The sequence below is a fragment of the Glycine max genome, chromosome 15 (assembly GCF_000004515.6).
Source record: "Glycine max cultivar Williams 82 chromosome 15, Glycine_max_v4.0, whole genome shotgun sequence".
Taxonomy (NCBI): Eukaryota; Viridiplantae; Streptophyta; class Magnoliopsida; order Fabales; family Fabaceae; genus Glycine; species Glycine max.
The window spans coordinates 4,100,880-4,120,472 of NC_038251.2; the positions used below are offsets into that span (position 1 = coordinate 4,100,880).

The following is a 19,593-nucleotide window of genomic DNA, read 5'->3' on the forward strand; positions in this document are numbered from 1 at the left end:
TATATGCCTTTCAGCTTAGATAAAGGACCACAATATGGCGGTCGCTTTCGAACAGTGTAAGTTAGCAATCATAATTTTGTGCCAAAAATAAAATCAGTTAATGGCTTGCAAGGCTCAAAATTTTGTCGGTCTGATGAAAAACAAAGAAAGAAATATCAGTTCCATTTGTAAAGATTGAACAAATTGGTTCACACACACACAAAAAAAAAATCAGTAACTTTTTATTTAAATCAATTGCCAAAGTAGATCCATTTCAAAATCTTGCAGTTGAAAGCTCTCAAGCACATCTTGCGGTAGTCCACGTCTAGCAATAATGTAGCACGGGGAGTTAGTTGTGGACTTATTGTGACAATAAAGATCATAAAAGAAAGAAGCTTCTTCTACCATTTGTGGGTCATGTATCTAAATGGAGTTGGCCTTCATTTTATTAGTTACTAGTTGGAAACAACAGGCAGTACATGCTTTAACTATCAATTTCTTTGATTTTTTAGTTCTAAATTAAAAGATGTAAATAACTGTCTCATTAAAAGATTTATTATTTCTAATAATTACATTTGAGAAATTATTTTTTCTAATAACTGTTTGATCCAAAGATGGTTTTTAAAATTAATTAAAGGATAAAATAATCTAAGAAAATGTATACATCAGGATAATAACCCTTATTAAAGGTTATAGATTACATTTCAACCACAAACATGTTCTCCCTTGTGTGTCAACAAGAAATCAAATCACACAGCAATATCATTCCAGCATTTAATAATAACGCTAAAATCACTCACTCATATACATATATATTATAAGTTATAAATATACAACCACAAAATAAATTCGAGTCACTGAATGACTTTATCTACTTCATTAAGTCTCACATAGAAGATGGAAAAGTCAGAAGACATGAAAATAGTCTCTAATGTCATGTCCCTACTCTGAAAGTGAAACGAGAGATAGAGCTACTAAAAGGCAAACAATAGAGGATCCAGCTGATATGGGGATTAATGCTGATGCTGCGTTCCCGGGAGTTGATGATGGAGCTCCTCCTGGAGTCCCAATAGTTGCAGTAGCAGATGTAGGAGAGGGGCCTGCAAGCAAAATTTGTAATGATTCAAATCAGAAACACCAATCATGTGAGAAATTGAGTACCTAACAACAAAGATCAGAAGCTTCAAGATCTTTTACACAACTCAATAGATTATTAACACACGGTTAGCATGTGTGGGAAAAGAACAAGTGATTGATGAATAACATGCTTAATTGACACGCAGAAGATATATATAGGATGAATAACATAACAGCTTTTGATTTTCCTTCTACCTTGATGATGCCGTACCGTAAAGAAAATCAAATGCCTCTTTGTCGTAATCAAATAAACATACACTAAATCCCCCAAAAGAAAAGAAGAACTAAATTATTGACAAGAATGAATAATGCCGACAATCAAGTTTAAATTATTGACCCGATTCTTTAAACAGAATTTTGTGAAAGTCAGTAGTGCATGCACACATGAACAGAAATTCTGCAAATAGCAAATGCCGTAAGGTCCACATTCCACAAGTACATACAATATAATGATGTTTAATTAATTTGAAAACTGTCCACAAAATGATTATCTAGACAGCCAGAAGAAAGAAAACAACAAATCAGATATAGCCCTCAATATTTTGGGACTAAACAAATATACACCCCCACCAAGCCCAACCGTAATAATTTGGTACAAAACTGAACATAAAAATAGGAAACCAAAGATGGTACATGGCATAAACGGGAAGCGAGAAGGATTAAAATGTGTTAGGAAATACCAGGAGCAGCAGCAGGCGTTGCAGACACTGCAAAAACATGGAAAAAAACCTCATTACCGACATAAATCTAGAAAGGATCGAAATTTTTCTTCAACAGAACGTCAAAAAGAAAAGAAAAAAAAACTTTCCAGGAAAATACTCTCGTATGAGTCACACAGAAGAATAAAACGTGAGAAAACCCAAATGGGGGGAAGAGAAAGAACTCACGTCCACAATTAGCGGCAGAAGGAGTAGAGAGTTTGCAAGCAGCGGGAAGCGTGACAGCCTTGGTGACATTGATGGCTAAACCTAACTGAGCGCTGCTGTTGAAAGCCTCGCAGAGGCACTTAGGGGCTGTGTTGAGCACAGTTTTCAAGGAAGAGCAGCATGTTCCCTGTGGCTTGGTGACGGTGCTGCCGTTGCTAACGAAGGTGAGGCAATCCGATAAGGTCAATACCAGGTTTGAACACTCCACTGACGGTGCTGGTGCTGGGGCACGGGCATGGTGTGATGATGAACCCAGATCAACGGCCCAGATCGCTACAACACACACAATGAGATACCACTTTGCTGTCATCTTCAGGACAGGAATTTGAAGAAGATGCAGTGGGAGTAATGGAGGGGGAGGGTGAGGTGGTCCTTTATGTTGGAGATATATGTCATACTCATCACTGATGAGTGTCAGAACAAATATAGCGTATTATTAGTGTAATTAATATTTACAATTAATTATTTTTAAGTATATAAAAAAATTAAATTAATAATTTGATTTCTATAGTTTTAGATTCTTATTTTTTAATATTTATAATTTAAAAGTAATTTTTTAATTTCTATCATTTATATTTTAATTTTTTTAATTCTTATAGTTTAAAAGTAATTTTTTATTTCTTATACTTAATATTTTAATTCTCTTTTAATTCTTATAATTTAAAAATATTTTTTTTAGTTTTTATAATTTGTATTTTAATTATTTTTTAATTCTTATTAAATATATATATATATATAATTAACTACAAATTAATTATAAATTATCAATTATTTTTTTATTATAAATTATCTTACGATAAATTAATTATGAATTATTTATTAATATTGTTGTTGTTAATTATAAGTGATAATATTACTCATATTTTGATGATAAAAATTAGAAATGAATTAAATAAAAAATATAGAGACTAAAAATATTGTTTTTAAATTATAAGAACTAAAAAAATTAAAATATAAATTAAAAGAATTATAAAAATCATTAGAGACTAAAAGAGAATTAAAATGTAAATTTATAAGAATTAAAAAAACTATTTTAAAACTATAAAAACTAAAAAATACAAATAATAAAATTATAAAAACCAAATAAATAATTAAACCTAAAAAATATACGGCCAACAAGTTCCAGCACATATGACATGCTCCAGTGCATTTGATAGTCGATAGGATTGGATTTTCTGTTTTTACTTACAGTGAAGATTTTATTAAAAGAAATAAAATTTATTTTTGTAATTTTTATGTTTCAATAATTAATCTCATAATTTGATAGCAAATTCACGAGTATGAAAAAACGTATCAGAAGATGTTAATCTATTATATGAATGTTAGTAACTTAAAGAAATTAGTATGTATTTGATTGTGGGAAAAAAAATGAAATGAAACAATGAAAACATATTTTAAAATTATTTGATAAGTAAGAAATAAAAGACATAAAATTCACATTAAAATTAAAAAATACCTTCACAATTTTACATAACTAAACACACATGCACACTACACTTTTACACAATTCTCTTTTATTCTTCTCTTTTCCTATGGTAACAAAAAGGAATTAGACTTTCACTTTTAACTCAAAAGTAACCTTAGTTAAAAGAAAAGAAAGTGTGTTATTTTCACTCTTAAAATGCATAATGTGTACGTGTCCGCCTGTTGTAAGTTTCCCTCATCACCCACCACGCATGACATATGACAGATTTAGAAATCTTTCAAAGTATCAATGTGAACGTGTGATGTTGCTTCCCAATTTCCATTCCAGTCAAACTCGGTTTTTTTTAGACTTCTAAGTTCTGTGGGGAAAAGTCATCAAATTGACACGTTCATACAAGGGTTAACACTTAACAGTGTCAAATTCGGAGCGGCTAACTTAACTTGAGTTAATAAGATTGCAACAATTATATATTTTTATAACAAAATATACAGTAATGAGATATAAGAAAAATAATGTGGAAAATGAAATAGAAAGAAATAGAAAAATATTATATAAAGCATGATAAAAAAAACAATACATTATATAAATAGAATTTATTTTCTATACATTGTTAGAATAAAAATTATATTATTAAATAATTAAAAATTAGTCTAAATATAATTTTGGAATTAATTATTATAAAAATAAATAATGTCATACATGTTAATCTATGATTGGGTAATAATATCAAGAAATTATACTTCTAGTGTATTTAATTAAATTCATATATACAATGAGTTTAATTTTTGTGTATTTCTAATGTACAAATTTTTAAACTGTTGGTCAGTTAAAAATCATCAATAACGTGAATTTAAAATAGTTATGGAAAGAGTTGATAAACTTATCATAAATGATAATGTATTAACTATTTTACTCTTATAATAAAGTAAATAAGTTTAATTTGCTTGTATTATCATTGTAAAGATTTTTATACTATAAACTTATTCTAGATTTGGCTTAAGGCATAATTGGTATAAATATAACGAATTATCTCATCCTCAATCTAAGTGCTAAGTCAACAAGGATGCCACTACGGTGAGGTGGATACTGGTAGTATCTCCTCACTACCCACCTGGCTGAATAAATATCCACTCCATGCATTCCCCGTACTCATAGGTACTTATTTGTTGGTGTAAAAATTAGTCAATTGACCCCTCATTCTGTCGATTAATTATCAATGAGTAATTTTTTTTAGACGATTGAAGAAGGAATTTTATTTTTTAATTGAGTTCCTAATCCACTCCAACGAACTTTTTAACACTTGTTGAACTAAAGTTTTTATATTACGTTACTCCTATGAAAATTGTAGGAAAAGAAAGTTATAAATGATTGAAAGCTTAAAGGGAAAGAGGTAAAAAAAAGTTAAATAAAAGATAAATTACTAAAAAATATCATTTTGATTGTTTTGGTCTAAGACTTATTTACATCATGTTTTCTACTATTTATAATATTTTATAAGGAATTAAGAACATAAGTCATTTTTTGATAACTACCCATGTTTGGAAGTTTTGGAAACATACTTCCATCATGGGTAGTCTTTATGAAAATTGTCTTGAACATTGTCCCATATTTTGATCCGTTTGCTTCATATACTTCATATAAAAAAGACAATTGTTAAGTTCCATTATACATTTCTCTTATTTTTTAAGAAATCATGACTTCATGTGCATTTGGCCTAGGAAAATTATTTTCCACACTCAAATCTTCACCTAACTTGGTCTTCTATGAAATAGGTATGATCCTTGGTTGCTTTCTAGTCTAATTTTGTTACGCTAGCCAACAAAAATAGTCGTTAGCAATTAGGTGTCAAAAATAGTTTTCAACTACTAAAAAAGGATAAATGGTCAATTTAGTTCCTGTAGTTTACATTTGCGGACAATTTCATCCTTGTATTATGAAAATTATCTATTTAATCCACAAATGTTAAATGTCACGACAATTTGATCCAACGTTAAAAAATTTTCGCCTCCGTTAATGGACGTGGTCTATGTGACTCATACTCATCCATGTGGTAAGTACACTTGTGCACAGTGACTTTCCACATCATTTTGAACTAAATTATCACTTTTTAAATGTATTGATTTTTGAAGCAACAAACATAATGGTTACGTATAGATGAACTTTTCTTCTAAAAATTTCCCATCAAAACGTATATACTTACTGACAGAATGATCCCTAATAAATATTACTAACCGATAATAATTAGTCCACCAGATAAGTGATAACATGCATTTAGTAGCAGAATCATCCATGAAATAAAGATAACATGCACATAGTCCATAAAGCTAAAACGAGCATTCATAGAACATAAAATTGTTGTTCATTACACATAACATACCCAACTTTCCAAGTAGTAGTAAAATTTCTACCATGATTGTACATTACTAAAAAAACAAAGACACCAAAGCATGCCACAAAGTCACTATCATAATAGAAATTTTTAAAAATATATCCAAAATACGTCTAAAACACATTGATTCTGCTAGAAATGAAGGGGGTTGAGGTTGTTGGTTACATGGTGTAGAAATGAAGCTCATCAAGCTTGACTGTGACACTCTTAGAGATACTCCACTTGGAAATGAAACTCTAACCATAGGAGTATTTGCAAGTCGAATAAGAGTTGGTTTGACTATAGGTGCAAGTGGTACAAATGTGGGGACATTGGCAGCTTCAACAACAGCTGCCGGTGGTGTAACTTCAATTACAACCTCTTCAGTGACTAGTGCATTTGGAGAGCAACCATTTCTTCATGCATTGAATGAATGAAATTAAAATAAGTTACTATATTGATGTTTAAGAGTAAATGGTTTCTAAATAAAAAATAGATCACCAAAAATATTAGTATACTGTTTTTTTAGTTGTTGCAGCTGCAGTAGGAGTAACAACAACTTCAGGTGAGGGTTTCCATTTTTTGGGTTTAGGTGACACACCACCATTATTGCAGCCCTTACTCTTGTGACCTTCAAGGCCACATCTCATACAAGTACCAATGAGAAAATTCCTTTTCATCCTAGTTCTATTGTTACTGTTTTCTCCCTCAATTGTGTTCTTTCTCCTAGCCTTCTTAGGTCATCTAGGTTTTCTTTTCATTGGGGGTGGCTTCTATTTGTCATATTGTAAAAAATACCTATTATTGTTGCTTTCTCCCTCAATTGTGTCCTTTCTCCCTCAGTCCTAGTCTTATTGTTGATGTTTGACTTTTGTTTTTCCACTTTAGCAAAGTTGCCTATTGTAAAAAATACCTATTGTCTTTACCTAAAAAAAAAAAATATTATAATGATAAATTTATTTAATTTTAATCTTTTGTAAAATCCTTCAATGATGAATAAATGATATCCTAATTACTTTATTTTGTTAAATTATATTATTCAGTGTTCCTTTTGAGTTGTAAATTAATTAATTAGAATAATTCTTACATTATTGAAATCTAAAATTAATGCAATTTATATTCTTGACATATTATACTATATAATTTATTTTTTATGTTTGTTTTACTCATTTACCTTTTTTTATTAATTGTGTCAATTTGTCATGTTAAAACATATCATGACTCAAAAGAACATTTTGATTATTCAACGATAATATATATATATATATATATATATATATATTATCGTTGAAAAATGCAAGTTAAATTGATATAATACAAAATCTTGGGAGTGTTTGATGCACAATTTTGTTAAGAAATTAAAGCTATTTTACATGCATTATTTTGTGCCTATAAATTGATGTTAATTTTTGTTGAAACATCACAACAAGAATTTAGCGTTTACATGAAATTTTGAGAGAGTGTAAAGATAGAGAGAAGAGTTATGGCAAATAATGAGTTGAAAACTATCAGAGATGTGATTGCGATTATCATCATGATTATAGTGTGCTTGGCACAAACAAATTACGTTTCACCATTTGTATAAATTAAGTCTGTAGATACCGGTTATGTCCTATTATGTTGGCCTCTATTTTTAATTAGACCTTGGTATAAAAAAATGTCTTCGTAATTGTCAGGCAAACAAATGTGATGAAAATTTTATTAATGTTACTCACAATTGTATCATTTGAAAAGTTTATTGACAACAACAAAGGTATTTATTATTTTACAACATTGATCTATTTTTTAAGATTTTATAATTGTGTTAATATATTCTTACATGTTATTTATATTTGGTTTTACATGAGATGTTCGTGGCCTTGCAGCACACGCAGTAGACTCTTGCTTGCAAAATTGTCTGGACAAGTAGTAATAATTTGTTATGAGAATCTTCATGAACAAAGTTATTAAAATTATTAGAAAAAAAGAGAGTATTCATGCATTATGTAATAAACAAATATTAATAATTGAATAACATTTTTTTATTTTTCTTAAATTCTTTGTCCAAATATATTTCTTTATTTTTCTTTTTTTCACATATTATCGAATATGTTTGCAAATCAAATTAATGATGACAATAATAATTAATTAGATCCAAATGAAAAAGAGTGGAAAAATATTAATGACCAACAAGTTAATAGTTTGTGAATTTTTTATGAGTTTAGAAACACATTTCGCAAAATAAGTCTTACTGAATTTTTCTTTTAATGTTCTCCCTTGTATAAAATTTTGTTTAAATAAAATCATTTTCAACGATCAAATAATAAAGATAATATATTATAAACTAACTCTTTTGATGTATAATATTCAGATGGAAAAGGGTACTTGCAAGCGGTATAGTGCACATGTATTTTACTCTTGATCAATATTGTTAAATAAAATTTGTCTAATTTTATTTTGATTTATATAAGTGATTGTTGTAATGAGTTGCAAAAGAGACTCGATAGAAGGCAAAATTCAAAATAGAGAAACATTTCTAGGATAATATATAGTCATTTATATGTTGGAGTTTCTTCATAATTTTTGAACAAATTTATCATAATAGGAGAATCCTGCTAAGTTATGTAGTTGCTTACAAGTTATTTATCGATTTAATGAAAAAAAATTAATCCAACAAAATTTTCTTTCTTGTTGTGTTGAACCTCGGTTTCAGTAAGGAGGTTACAATGCATACCACAGTGGTCGCTAGGTTGCATGTTTCTCCTCTCATTCTCTCTCTTTTCTACCATTAAATTGTTCTATTAGATTGTTTGTTTCTCCTTTGTTCTTCCTTTTTGTTTGTACCAAAATTTTCCAATTTTTCATTTTTCCGTTGTTATTGGGATTCCTTTTTCCTCTTCATTGAAATACAACAAGTTTACAGGCATAGGTTAATGGGTGGCTTGCGGTGTCAAAGGTGGTCGGGAAAAGGTTTCACAGGTTTGGTGCCATTGGTAGTTTACAAGAGCAATGCTTTTTTTTTTCTTTTTCTTCACTAGAGCATTGACGTTTGATGGAACGTGAATTGCAAAATTGACAAATGTATACCAACAAGATTGAAACTGAGTCCGACACAACAAGAAGAAGACTAGTGGAAATTTTTATTTGCATTTGAAAAAAACCGTCAAGCACATAATCGTCCTTTATTTTACGTTAATCTAAATAAATGAAGAGTGATTTCTTTTTGTTTAAATTAAAGATGCTGGGTGTAGAAAATATTCAAACTAATTAATGTTTAACTCAATAGAAATATTGAAGAATGTAATAATAAGAAAATAAATCAATCAAGTTCTCATTTATTCACCATTGAATAAGTTTACAAAAGATTGAAACTAATAAATTCATCATTATAATTTTTAAGTGGAGTGACCACAAATATCTTCTACCAAAAGTAATTAATCAGTCACATAAGATCATCTTAAGAAATAAATATATATTTAAAACTTAAAATCATTAATGTGATAAGAGAGATAAGGAAAAATACATTAATAATAAAGAACCGAAAACACACAATAAAAAGTAACACAAAAATAAATAAAATAAAACAAAAATATTATTATTGTTGTGAAATCCTTTGATCTCATATTTACACAATTGTTGTACTCCATGATTGTCCTTTTATGACTCTACTTTTCAATTTTAAGATCTAAGTAGTTAAAAAAAAAAGATAATTCTAGATTAGTTTTAATTATAAAATAAACATAACATCACACTTTAATCAGGATCATTAAGTTCATCTTCTCCTTATTTATTTTTTTATTTCTATCCAATGTGAAATTTCACCTCATACTTATACTCTAATATTTTGTTAAAATTTTTCTTGTTCTACTCCAACAGAACCACTTAAATATATAATTGTGCACAATTATGCCTACAAGAAAATGTGTATTGAAATTTTCGTTCTTTATTCTTCCCTTTCCATTTTTGCTGTTCATTTTGCCACTACACGAGTACTGTCCATAAGAATAAAGACGACTGAAAACTTACAGAATAGATAGGAATCATAAAATGTTATTGTCATGCAGTTGAGGACCAAATTGATCCCCAAACAAGTTTACAAAACTTGGGTTCCTATGTACACATGAAACGTAGATAACACAACAAAAAATGAGAAATAGTTATCTAGGTTGAACTAATGACACTATAACAGTTACATCATCAAGCTTGCCACCAATGAATCCCACATAGCCAACAGCTTGGGCTGCATCAGCAAAAGGACTTCTCATGGATGTTGATCTTCCAACCTCTTGTGCCCTTGTCGCCAGGAATTCTGCTATTTCCTGCAAGTTACCTCACCGGAACATGTAAGCATAAGCTATCAAGTGTTTTAGAGAGTTAAGACCCTAGAAGAACCGGTTTCATTAACACATCGTGAACATGATACTGACCTAGATTTTGCGGAGATATGTTTCAACAGGATAATTCACAATAAAATATTCCCAAATGGTGTCAAAAAGGAAAATCTAATATGTTAGCAATAAGTTGGTTGTTTTCATAGATGAATTTTTTGAAAAATGTTCTGTACTTTTTGTGTTTCTCAACAAGATAAATGATTTATTTTCTCACCCAGGGAGTTGAGATGACGAATTTCAGTGATACATGATAAATATATCTATATTAGATAACGTTGAGAAGAAAATGCTTAAAAAGGGAAAGATAGTCAGATCCAAAATTAAAAGAAGGGCATAAAGTGAATCAACCTGAGGTGTCAAGCTAGCTTCTAATGATTTTGATATAATTGATGCTATTTCTTGCTCATAGAGATTGTCGAAGAGGCCATTTGTGGCAGTTACTATCACATCACCATCATGTAGATCCATTGTGTATCCCTGAAACACGTTTTACCTTGAGTTGCTAGCATATTAAATAAAATCTGTCCAAATTAATATTTTAGGTTTAATGAATATTAATTATTTAGTAGTCTAAAATCCTCTTATGTCACTTCTAAACTTTAGAGCCTCACTGTTCAAGCAATGCATAACTGAGTAATGTTTCCAAATATTTATCATGTCAGGTGAATATGACAAAATGCTACAGGTTAGATTACGTACCTCAATGAGTTCTGAGGGATCATCTCCTTTAACTATCTGTAATGGAAAGTTGAATTCATGAAACATTGGAGTTGATTTTTTAAAGATGGAACCATCTCTTATAATGATAAATCCAGTGTTCCCCACATTGGCTGCATGAAGGACCTGCAAATAAATTCCTATAGATGATTCACATGAAAAATTTACCACAGGGGGTGGGTTTATATTTATAAATTTCTAGTTGCTGAGCACAATTATACCAAAAAGTATAATCTATTTCAGCTTTTAGTGGCTTGTCTTTGCAATGCAATGCAACACAACCAAACCCAACCTATCTTTGCAATCTGAGATTTAAGTGGCCAGGAAACATGATTTATCTCTGCTTTGGACAGGGTAATGGGATACTTGCATCAGTCACATGTTTAACTAGACATATTTTCATATTGCCTAGTATAATATGAACAAACTTGAATGACATGCAAAACAAGCATATGGACTCTGACCCAGCAAATGAAATAGTCATTTCAAAAGATTAAACTGCAAAGAAATAGGACAAATATTATAGCCAGGACAAAAGAAAAGAAGAAAAAACTCCATAAATTCCCGAGTGACCTTATTGAACTTTGGCCAAGACACATGGAAAATAATAGATATCCACATAAATGAGGTTATCAAAGAACCTTTGAAGAGATTGAAGACCCAATTAAAGATCTTGTTGCATTATAGCCCAATTTACAAAGTTGCCACTATCAAATTATTTCTGTGAGGTAGTTAAAAATTAAAATTGTAGTATCAATTGAATGAATAACTCAGAATTCACTTGATCGTGTACTTCCATCATTCATTTGAGCTACTTACTCCATTCTAATTTAAACCAGTTAGCTAAAACAGTTAGCCATATACCTGTCCATCAAAATTAGTAACCAAAATAGAACATGATCCTGGAGATTGTGTTTCAGCAGCACCTCTGGTGATAACTTCTGCAGGTTCTATCGTTGAATTGTTTTCATAATTTGACACAATATTTTCACATTTTTCAATGAGTTCCCTGATATACAGTCCAGCATTGCTCCCTGTGCAATTTTCTAAGATGTATGAGTTCTAAGTATAGATTAAAACTGAGAAAGACTAAAGATCAGAGTTCTGATAGTGGCAACTGGCAAGCTATGGGAAGCATATAATGGATGCTAGGCACAATTCATTCAGTCCAATAGAGGAAGATAGTATATGCAGGTTCAAAATTTACAAAATGGGGAACAAGCCTAATTTCAAGAAATGACATTAGGTGATTAGATCGGACCACTGTAGACAGTAATAAGCTAACATTCTATACAGCAATTTCGTACCAGACACACAGAAGGGGCAAAAACGAAGGCATACTAATGCTGCAATTTTATGGATTTCCAAATATTGTAGAAAGGATACCTTCAAGTGACCACTGACCAACTCCATCAGCCACAGCTAGCCAGTTTTGGTGAGAAATGAAATAAGCATCCTCTCGACCTGTCAATGCCTGAAACTTGTTATTAGTTGGCTTATCATCTGTCATTCAGGATTCAAGTCAAACATCAATTCAAATGCCATGCACATGTTCATGATTATATACATGCAATAAAATGTCAAATTCCTAGGTTAGAAGGATTTGCACTGATTACATTGCTTATAGATCTGAGTAAACTAAATAATGCATTTGGGAGCATCAACTTCTAACAAAGATGCCATATCCTGCTGACCAAAAAATTAGAGTTTGTCACTACCCTTCAAGTGCCATTACCATCCAATAGAATTTAACAATCCTCATTTTCTTCTATCTACAGGATATACACATCTGACATGAGTACTCCCAGATTTATTTATTTATTTAATGTAACAGTCTTCCCGTATTTTGGGTATAACTATTTTCACTTTAAAAACATCAAACATATCAATGATACCAAAACAGAAACAAGAACAATCACAGTAATGAATTTTGTAAAAGAAGAATTTTATCAAAAAAGGAAAGGGGAAACAATCACAAATTCACAATAGTGATTAATTATTAACAGAGGAGCAAACCTGTTATTACTCCCTAGCATAATATAGAAAACACAACTTGAATCATTCATTTTTTTTCTTAGAATTTGATTTAACTATGATACTAAAATCCCAACAGTGTCATTTGTAAGCTTAACATGCTTCATTTTCATCCCTATTAACTGAGCAGAATGAGTCATGATATTGAAGTATGGAAGGTACCTTAGAGGGATGAGGCAAGCATGCAGCACCAGAAATTAGGAAAAGCTCCGTTTTTGAAGTTTTTTCCCTGTGTACATGCAAGTAACCAATGCAAAGAACCATGAAACAGGGGTCATATCCAAATTCCAAGAAGTTCATCATGCCATGCATCAAACCTAGATACTTGCATCTATAATGGTTTGATTTCTGCATTTTGTTTTTAGTAGAATTAGATGACCATTGCGAACTATTGTGTTTCATTCCTCACTAACAGCAATGTATTACTTGCACCACATATAACTTCTATAACACTCCAAGATTTGAAAATTATCATCACTTTATCACCAAATTCAGTGAGTAGATCAAGTTCCTAAACATTCTTTTCGATGGAAAAAGGAGAAACTTTTCACAGGTGGGAATACATTTCATAAATCAGTACTGTAGACCACAAGAAGAAAGAGTGAACATAATTTAGAATACAGAAAAGAAAGAAGATAGTTGGCATACCCATGACTAGCCACCTCAGCTGAAAGTATCTGTGGCACAGTAAGCTGTGATGTGCTTTCATAATCACTTCTTTCGGTGTTGTCAACATCTATGTTGTTTTCCAAATTTGAGGATGGAACCTCGTCAAGTGACTAAACATAAAATAGCACACAAATCATACTAGAAACTGTAGTGAATGAATCAGTAAAAAGCAATCCTTGAAGGGGATATTTTCAGCAGTTAAGGTCAATATAGTTGGATAGCCAAATGCACTCAAACAAAACCACGTGCACAGGAAAAAGTAAATGTTAGTGTCTGTAGGAAAAGGGAATAAGACTAACCAATTCTGACTTTCCCATTTTACTTGCATTGATGAAGTCATCCACAATGAGGTGAGCTGTTTCTTCATCATTAGCTACTAGTTCAGACTCTAAAGAAGAGGATACTGGCGTCAATTCACTTAAGTCAGCATCAACACCACTAGTCATGTTGTTTGTTTCACTATAACCAACTTGTTCAGACTCTGCAGAAGTGGATTCTGGCAACAATTCACTTATGTTGGCATCCACAGCAGCAATCAGGTTGTTTGTTGCACCATAACCAACTTGTTCAGACTCTAAAGAAGTGGATACTGGCATCAAATCACTTAAGTTGGCATCAACACCATCAGTCAGGTTGTTTGTTTCACTATAACCAGCTTGTTCAGACTCTAAAGAAGTGGATTCTGGCACCAATTCACTTAATTCTGCATCCACAGCATCAGTCTGGTTGTTTGTTGCACTATAACTAACTTGTTCAGACTCTAAACAAGTGGATTCTGGAACCAATTCACTTGATTCAGCATTCACAGCATCAGTCTGGTTGTTTGATGCACTGTCACCAACTTGTTCAGAATCTAAAAAAGTGGATTCCGGCACCAATTCACTTAACTCAGCATCAACAGCAGCAGCCAGGTTGTTTGTCGTTCTATCTACACCATAACTCTTGCCAGCTGTAGAGAGATGAGCAACTTCAATGTTAGCCTTCTACCTGACAAACAGACCAATAACTATTAAAAACTTCAATGGATAATGTTGACCAAGAAGGCACTAAATAAGCCACAACATCACCTTCTTCTTCCTCTTCAACTTCTGCAAAAGCGTCACTCTTCAGATCAGAAACCACATCAGCCTCAGTAGCAACAGTTGAAACTACAGCTTCTCGGTGACTATCAAGTTCTGAATCCGCCTCAGACGCACTCGGGACACCATTACTCTCAGTACCAACATCTTCACTTGAAATTCCACGTTGACCATCGCCATCCTCCACTGAATCCAACTTCAAATGTCTATCGATCTTTTGCAAATCATTGGTCACTGGTGGCCCAGAATCACTATCAAGAACATCACCCTCCTTTTCATTCAAGAGAAGCTGAGGGTTTTGATCAGCAACATCAACTACTACAGTTGAAGAAGACTCAATTTCACCCCCTAAAGTACGATCAACCTCAGTGTTCAATTTTTTAACACTTTCACTCACCAAAGCTCGAACACCAGCTTTGCCTTCTTCCAAAACACCCTCACGAGCGAGTTTCTTTTTCTTTTTGTTCAATGCATCTGATTTTTTCTTTTTGTTCAATTCATCTAATTGTTCTCTAATCTCATTAGCACTGGCGAACCGGAACACAAAACTACCATCGGAATGTTCTGCCAAAATAACCATATTGCAAAATATAAATAACCCACTAACCAAAATGGAAAAGTAAGAAAAACCCAATAAATAGAAATGAAAAAAGCAAGAGTCTTTGAGAGCAAAAGCACGATACCAGTTGAAGAGAGAATATCAAAATCTTCAGGATCAGAGTTTGGGGAAGAAGTGGCATTGGGAAGCAGGCGGGTATGGTGTGTGAAGCTGACCCAAGGTTTGGGAAGTGGAATAGGAGCATAAATTCGAAGCCTTTCAGAAGATTTTGGTGGAACATTGCAGCATGGTAACCAGAGACAATGGAAGCTTCTGGAGAAGAGAAGAGCCATTTCATCAAGTTCTATTTTATTAATTGTTTTTCAATGTTGTAGTATTAACTAAGCATGATTTGATTTCCATTGTTTGTGGGTGGGTTTATGACGGTGGAGGAATGGAAGGAGAAGTGGACAACATTGATATTACAGACAGAAAACATAGGGATTCCTGAATCTTCTCCACCTTACATCCATCAATGTGATCATGCTGTCTTTGTATTACCTCCCAAAAAATAAAAAGCAAATAAAATCTACTTAAATTTGTGAAGTAGAACAACTAACTATAAGATAAACAACAACGTGCTTGCTAACGTATTAAAATATAATCAATTTAATTAGAATGTATTCTTTTCTTTTATATAATAATAATAATATTAATGCATTTGTTAATTTTTTTAGTATTTAAAATTTATTAAAAATATAAATAAATAAGAAATAATAATCATACAATTTGGTGATTAAATTTCAATCAATAAAAAAATGTATTTTAAATAGTGTGTTTTTTATATTCTCTATCATTTATAATAACTGCTTTTTATACCTCAATTACCTTTTATTAGTTAATAATGTAAATGTTTTTACTCTACCAATACATAAATTAAAAAATTTCTTGATATATTTTAGATTTAATTACATTTTTATCATCTTCTAATTTATTTTTTAAATTTAATTTGATCATCTTATTATTTAAAAATTTAATTAGGTCTTATGTTTTTTTAAAATGATTCACTTAGGTTTTTTATTTTTTTAAAATGAATTTAACTTGATCCCATCTTTTTCCATCTACTTTCAATTTTTTTTTAAAAAGACTCAAAATTGATTTTAAATTAGACAAATTAAACTCGTAAAAAAATTAATTAAACCTTTTAAATTAAAAGACTTAATTGAATCTCTTTTAATAAAACATTCAAATAGTAAAATGATCAAATTCAATCTAAAAATAAATTAGAGGAACAAAATTAATTAAACTCATGTTTTATTATTAATTAATGTGTACTAATATTAACAAAATTACGTAAAAATGAGCTGAAATAGTGAGAAAGGAAATAAGAGTGAAATAAATAGAAATAATGGATTTAAAAGAAAAGTAGATCAAGAAAGATATATAGTATGCATGGATATAGAAATAAAAAAATATATATAAGAATTCCCCTCTACTTATTTAGATGCATGAAAGGGAAAGTGAAAATAAATAATGTGAAAAATATTTTTATATTTAATTAAAGAATCACTTAAAGGAAGTGAACTTTTTACACTATTATTTTTCGTTAACATAAATTTATGTATTATTATTATTATTATTTTAATTTTTTTATGTTATAAGCAATATCTCGTTTCTTAAAAAAGATATTCAATAAACATTAAATATAAAAAAGTTTTTAAAAAATAGGAGTAGAAATATACTTTTTGATATTCAAAATGAAACATTTAGATAGTAATAAAATTAGTTCTTTCAAAAAAAAAAAATTCATACACAAAACTTGAATATATAAAATCGTTTTTACTATGTAAAGGGAAAGAAATTGGCCAGGCCTCCACCTCTTTTTAACTGCTCATGGAGGCTCAAAGGGGAGTTGTTTCATGGTTTCTAAGTGGGTAAAAATTTGAGAGAATAGAAGAGAGTGAAGAATTAGCGTGTGGTTGTTGTTGTGAATGAGAGAGGATGCTAGGGTTGTGTCCTTGTGAGAGTGAGAGTGAGAGGCACGGTGCATTGGTTGAAAGGCTTATATGAACGGATTCTGTTTATTGAGAGGAAGAGATTATTAATATTGTGACCGTTTGGTTGGGTTATTTCGAAAAAGGTGGATATATTTTCTCTTATCATGAACTGAGTACAAATCTAGTTGATATTCCTTGCAAGAGAAACATTAGCAATTTATTAATTAACACATTCTTTTAAATATTTTTTATATTATTAACTGAAATTTATTAAAAGATATAAAATTTTAATAAATACACTTATGGTTTTGAAACTTATAATATTGAATAGAAAGTATGTCAGAAGGAGTGTCACTCATCTTCCTTGTAATAACTCTTTCAATCAAAATATCCCAGGTTGTTACTTAAAACTTCTCTTTATTCTTAGTTCTTATATTTTTTTATAAATTATATTCACTTCTTTGGTGGCAGTTAGATATTGCCCGTGGCATTTGAAAAAACGAAGATACCATGCAGTATTTTGTGAGGTGAAGAAGCTCGTCTAGCTTCATTAATTAAAATGGTTTTGTTGGGATGCTTCTCCTCTTGCAAATTATCTTCCTAAGGAACTAAACATGGACAACAGGAAAAGATAGAATCAAAGAACAACGTAAGTAAGTGGAGTGGAATCGGTGGTTGAGTTGTCCACGTGGCAGGAAGCAACATGGGATGAGGATGGACATCTAGTTCCTATTGGTCCGAAATCTATCCACGATAGCTTCAGATTTCTTCTACAGATTTCATTGTCCTACTTGGCCTTCTGTGAGAGTCCCTTAGATTTTGTCCCACTTCACTTCACATCCATTCACACATAAAATCTCTCCCAAGTGGTGCATTTGCAAAGTGAACCTCAAAATCAGCCTCTAATATTTTTCTCACTGTCTCTCCAGAGAACTTGATAGAGAGATGGCAGCTGCAACATCTGGTGCTGTGTTAAATGGGTTGGGATCTTCCTTCTTGAGTGGAGGAAACAGGAGCCAAACCCTTCTGGCCACTGCTATTGGAGGCAAAGTTGGTGCTGCTGTTACTGTTAATCCCAGAAGACTCATTGTGGTAGCTGCTGCTGCACCAAAGAAGTCATGGCTCCCTGGTGTTAGAGGTGGTGGCAATCTCGTCGACCCAGAATGGCTTGATGGATCGTGAGTCCACCCAAATTCCTTCCCACTTTTTGGTTTCAAAATGTGTTTTCTATAATAATTCCATGCATATTCAGCAATCCATTTGTCATATTCTGAAAATTGTTTCTAAAATTAAGTGTTTTGTGGTCTGAGCTTACGGGTGTGAGTCATCTGTATTGGTGTTGAATATGGTCCTAACTTAAGGGTGTGAGTCATTTGAAATGATGTCGAAATTTTGAAAACTGAAGACAATTTTACTCACTTTTCCCTCTAAGTTTCTCTCCAGAACTTGATTTATTATGTTTCAATTGCAGGCTACCAGGTGACTATGGTTTTGATCCACTAGGCCTTGGGAAGGACCCAGCATTCCTCAAATGGTACAGAGAAGCTGAGCTCATTCATGGGAGGTGGGCAATGGCTGCAGTTCTAGGAATCTTTGTGGGGCAGGCATGGAGTGGAGTGCCATGGTTTGAGGCTGGAGCTGACCCAAATGCAATTGCTCCTTTCTCCTTTGGTACTCTTCTGGGAACCCAGTTGATCCTCATGGGGTGGGTTGAGAGCAAGAGATGGGTGGATTTCTTCAACCCAGACTCACAGTCAGTGGAATGGGCCACTCCATGGTCAAGAACAGCTGAGAACTTTGCCAATGCCACTGGTGAGCAAGGCTACCCAGGAGGCAAATTCTTTGACCCTTTGAGCTTTGCTGGCACTATCAAGGATGGAGTTTACATTCCGGATACAGAGAAGCTGGAAAGATTGAAATTGGCTGAGATTAAGCATGCCAGGATTGCTATGTTGGCCATGCTGATTTTCTACTTTGAGGCTGGACAAGGGAAGACCCCCCTTGGTGCTCTTGGCTTGTAAATTAAACATTTCATGTAGATAATTGAATTGAGAGGCTAGACAGTTGCAAATCAACCTTTGTTTGTCCCGTCTGTGTTACTTCATGACAAATTCAAATTCTATGATCTAAAATTGGATGCATTCACTTTATGTCTGCACTCTAATGTAACCATCGTATCAATACTTGTATTTTTACTTTTCTCTTCCAAACCAGGAGTAGTTGAAGTCATCTGGGAGACTTGAAAAATATTACTATATGTGTGCCAATTCCAGTAGAGTTTTAAGAATCTGTCATACTTAATAGGGTAAAAAAATGTCCACAAGGATTGGATTGCCATAAACAAATACTTTGA

At 31.8% G+C, this 19,593-nt stretch overlaps 3 protein-coding genes across 4 annotated transcripts; 1 reads left to right on the forward strand and 2 right to left on the reverse strand.

Annotated features, from left to right (window-relative positions):
- Positions 1-760: 760 nt before the first annotated feature.
- On the reverse strand, positions 761-2,460 carry LOC100815286 (non-specific lipid transfer protein GPI-anchored 31). Its single transcript, XM_003547563.5, has 3 exons — positions 2,004-2,460; positions 1,797-1,823; positions 761-1,079 (listed from the first exon to the last, which is right to left on the reverse strand). The coding sequence occupies exons 1-3, from the start codon at positions 2,350-2,352 to the stop codon at positions 922-924; spliced, it is 534 nt and encodes a 177-aa protein (XP_003547611.1). The 5' UTR covers positions 2,353-2,460; the 3' UTR covers positions 761-921.
- A 7,385-nt stretch (positions 2,461-9,845) lies between these two features.
- Positions 9,846-15,822, reverse strand: LOC100815469 (probable protein phosphatase 2C 62). Of its 2 annotated transcripts, none has more exons than XM_014768080.3 (10): positions 15,389-15,822; positions 14,694-15,269; positions 13,926-14,575; positions 13,606-13,736; positions 13,120-13,186; positions 12,310-12,397; positions 11,788-11,969; positions 10,906-11,049; positions 10,555-10,683; positions 9,846-10,134 (listed from the first exon to the last, which is right to left on the reverse strand). In XM_014768080.3, the coding sequence occupies exons 1-10, from the start codon at positions 15,594-15,596 to the stop codon at positions 9,973-9,975; spliced, it is 2,337 nt and encodes a 778-aa protein (XP_014623566.1). In that variant the 5' UTR covers positions 15,597-15,822; the 3' UTR covers positions 9,846-9,972. The 2 variants fall into 2 exon arrangements, with proteins under 2 accessions (XP_014623566.1, XP_003547076.1); XM_003547028.5 differs by having other exon boundaries at positions 11,788-11,957; positions 15,389-15,821.
- A 2,239-nt stretch (positions 15,823-18,061) lies between these two features.
- Positions 18,062-19,506, forward strand: LOC100527463 (light harvesting complex photosystem II subunit). Its single transcript, NM_001249486.3, has 2 exons — positions 18,062-18,418; positions 18,712-19,506. Exons 1-2 carry the CDS (start codon positions 18,186-18,188, stop codon positions 19,259-19,261), a joined length of 783 nt encoding a protein of 260 aa, NP_001236415.2. The 5' UTR covers positions 18,062-18,185; the 3' UTR covers positions 19,262-19,506.
- The last annotated feature ends 87 nt before the right edge of the window (positions 19,507-19,593 follow it).

Coding starts and splice junctions, on each gene's coding strand:
- LOC100815469 (XM_014768080.3), bottom strand. CDS start 15,596: ATGGCTCTTCTCTTCTCCAGAAGCTTCCATTGTCTCTGGTTACCATGC. Junction 13,187..13,605: donor GCTGAGGTGGCTAGTCATGG/GTATGCCAACTA, acceptor GCATGTACACAG/GGAAAAAACTTCAAAAACGG. Junction 10,135..10,554: donor AAGCTAGCTTGACACCTCAG/GTTGATTCACTT, acceptor GGTAACTTGCAG/GAAATAGCAGAATTCCTGGC.
- LOC100527463 (NM_001249486.3), top strand. CDS start 18,186: ATGGCAGCTGCAACATCTGGTGCTGTGTTAAATGGGTTGGGATCTTCC. Junction 18,419..18,711: donor CCAGAATGGCTTGATGGATC/GTGAGTCCACCC, acceptor TTTCAATTGCAG/GCTACCAGGTGACTATGGTT.
- LOC100815286 (XM_003547563.5), bottom strand. CDS start 2,352: ATGACAGCAAAGTGGTATCTCATTGTGTGTGTTGTAGCGATCTGGGCC. Junction 1,824..2,003: donor TTCTGCCGCTAATTGTGGAC/GTGAGTTCTTTC, acceptor ATGTTTTTGCAG/TGTCTGCAACGCCTGCTGCT. Junction 1,080..1,796: donor AACGCCTGCTGCTGCTCCTG/GTATTTCCTAAC, acceptor TTTTGCTTGCAG/GCCCCTCTCCTACATCTGCT.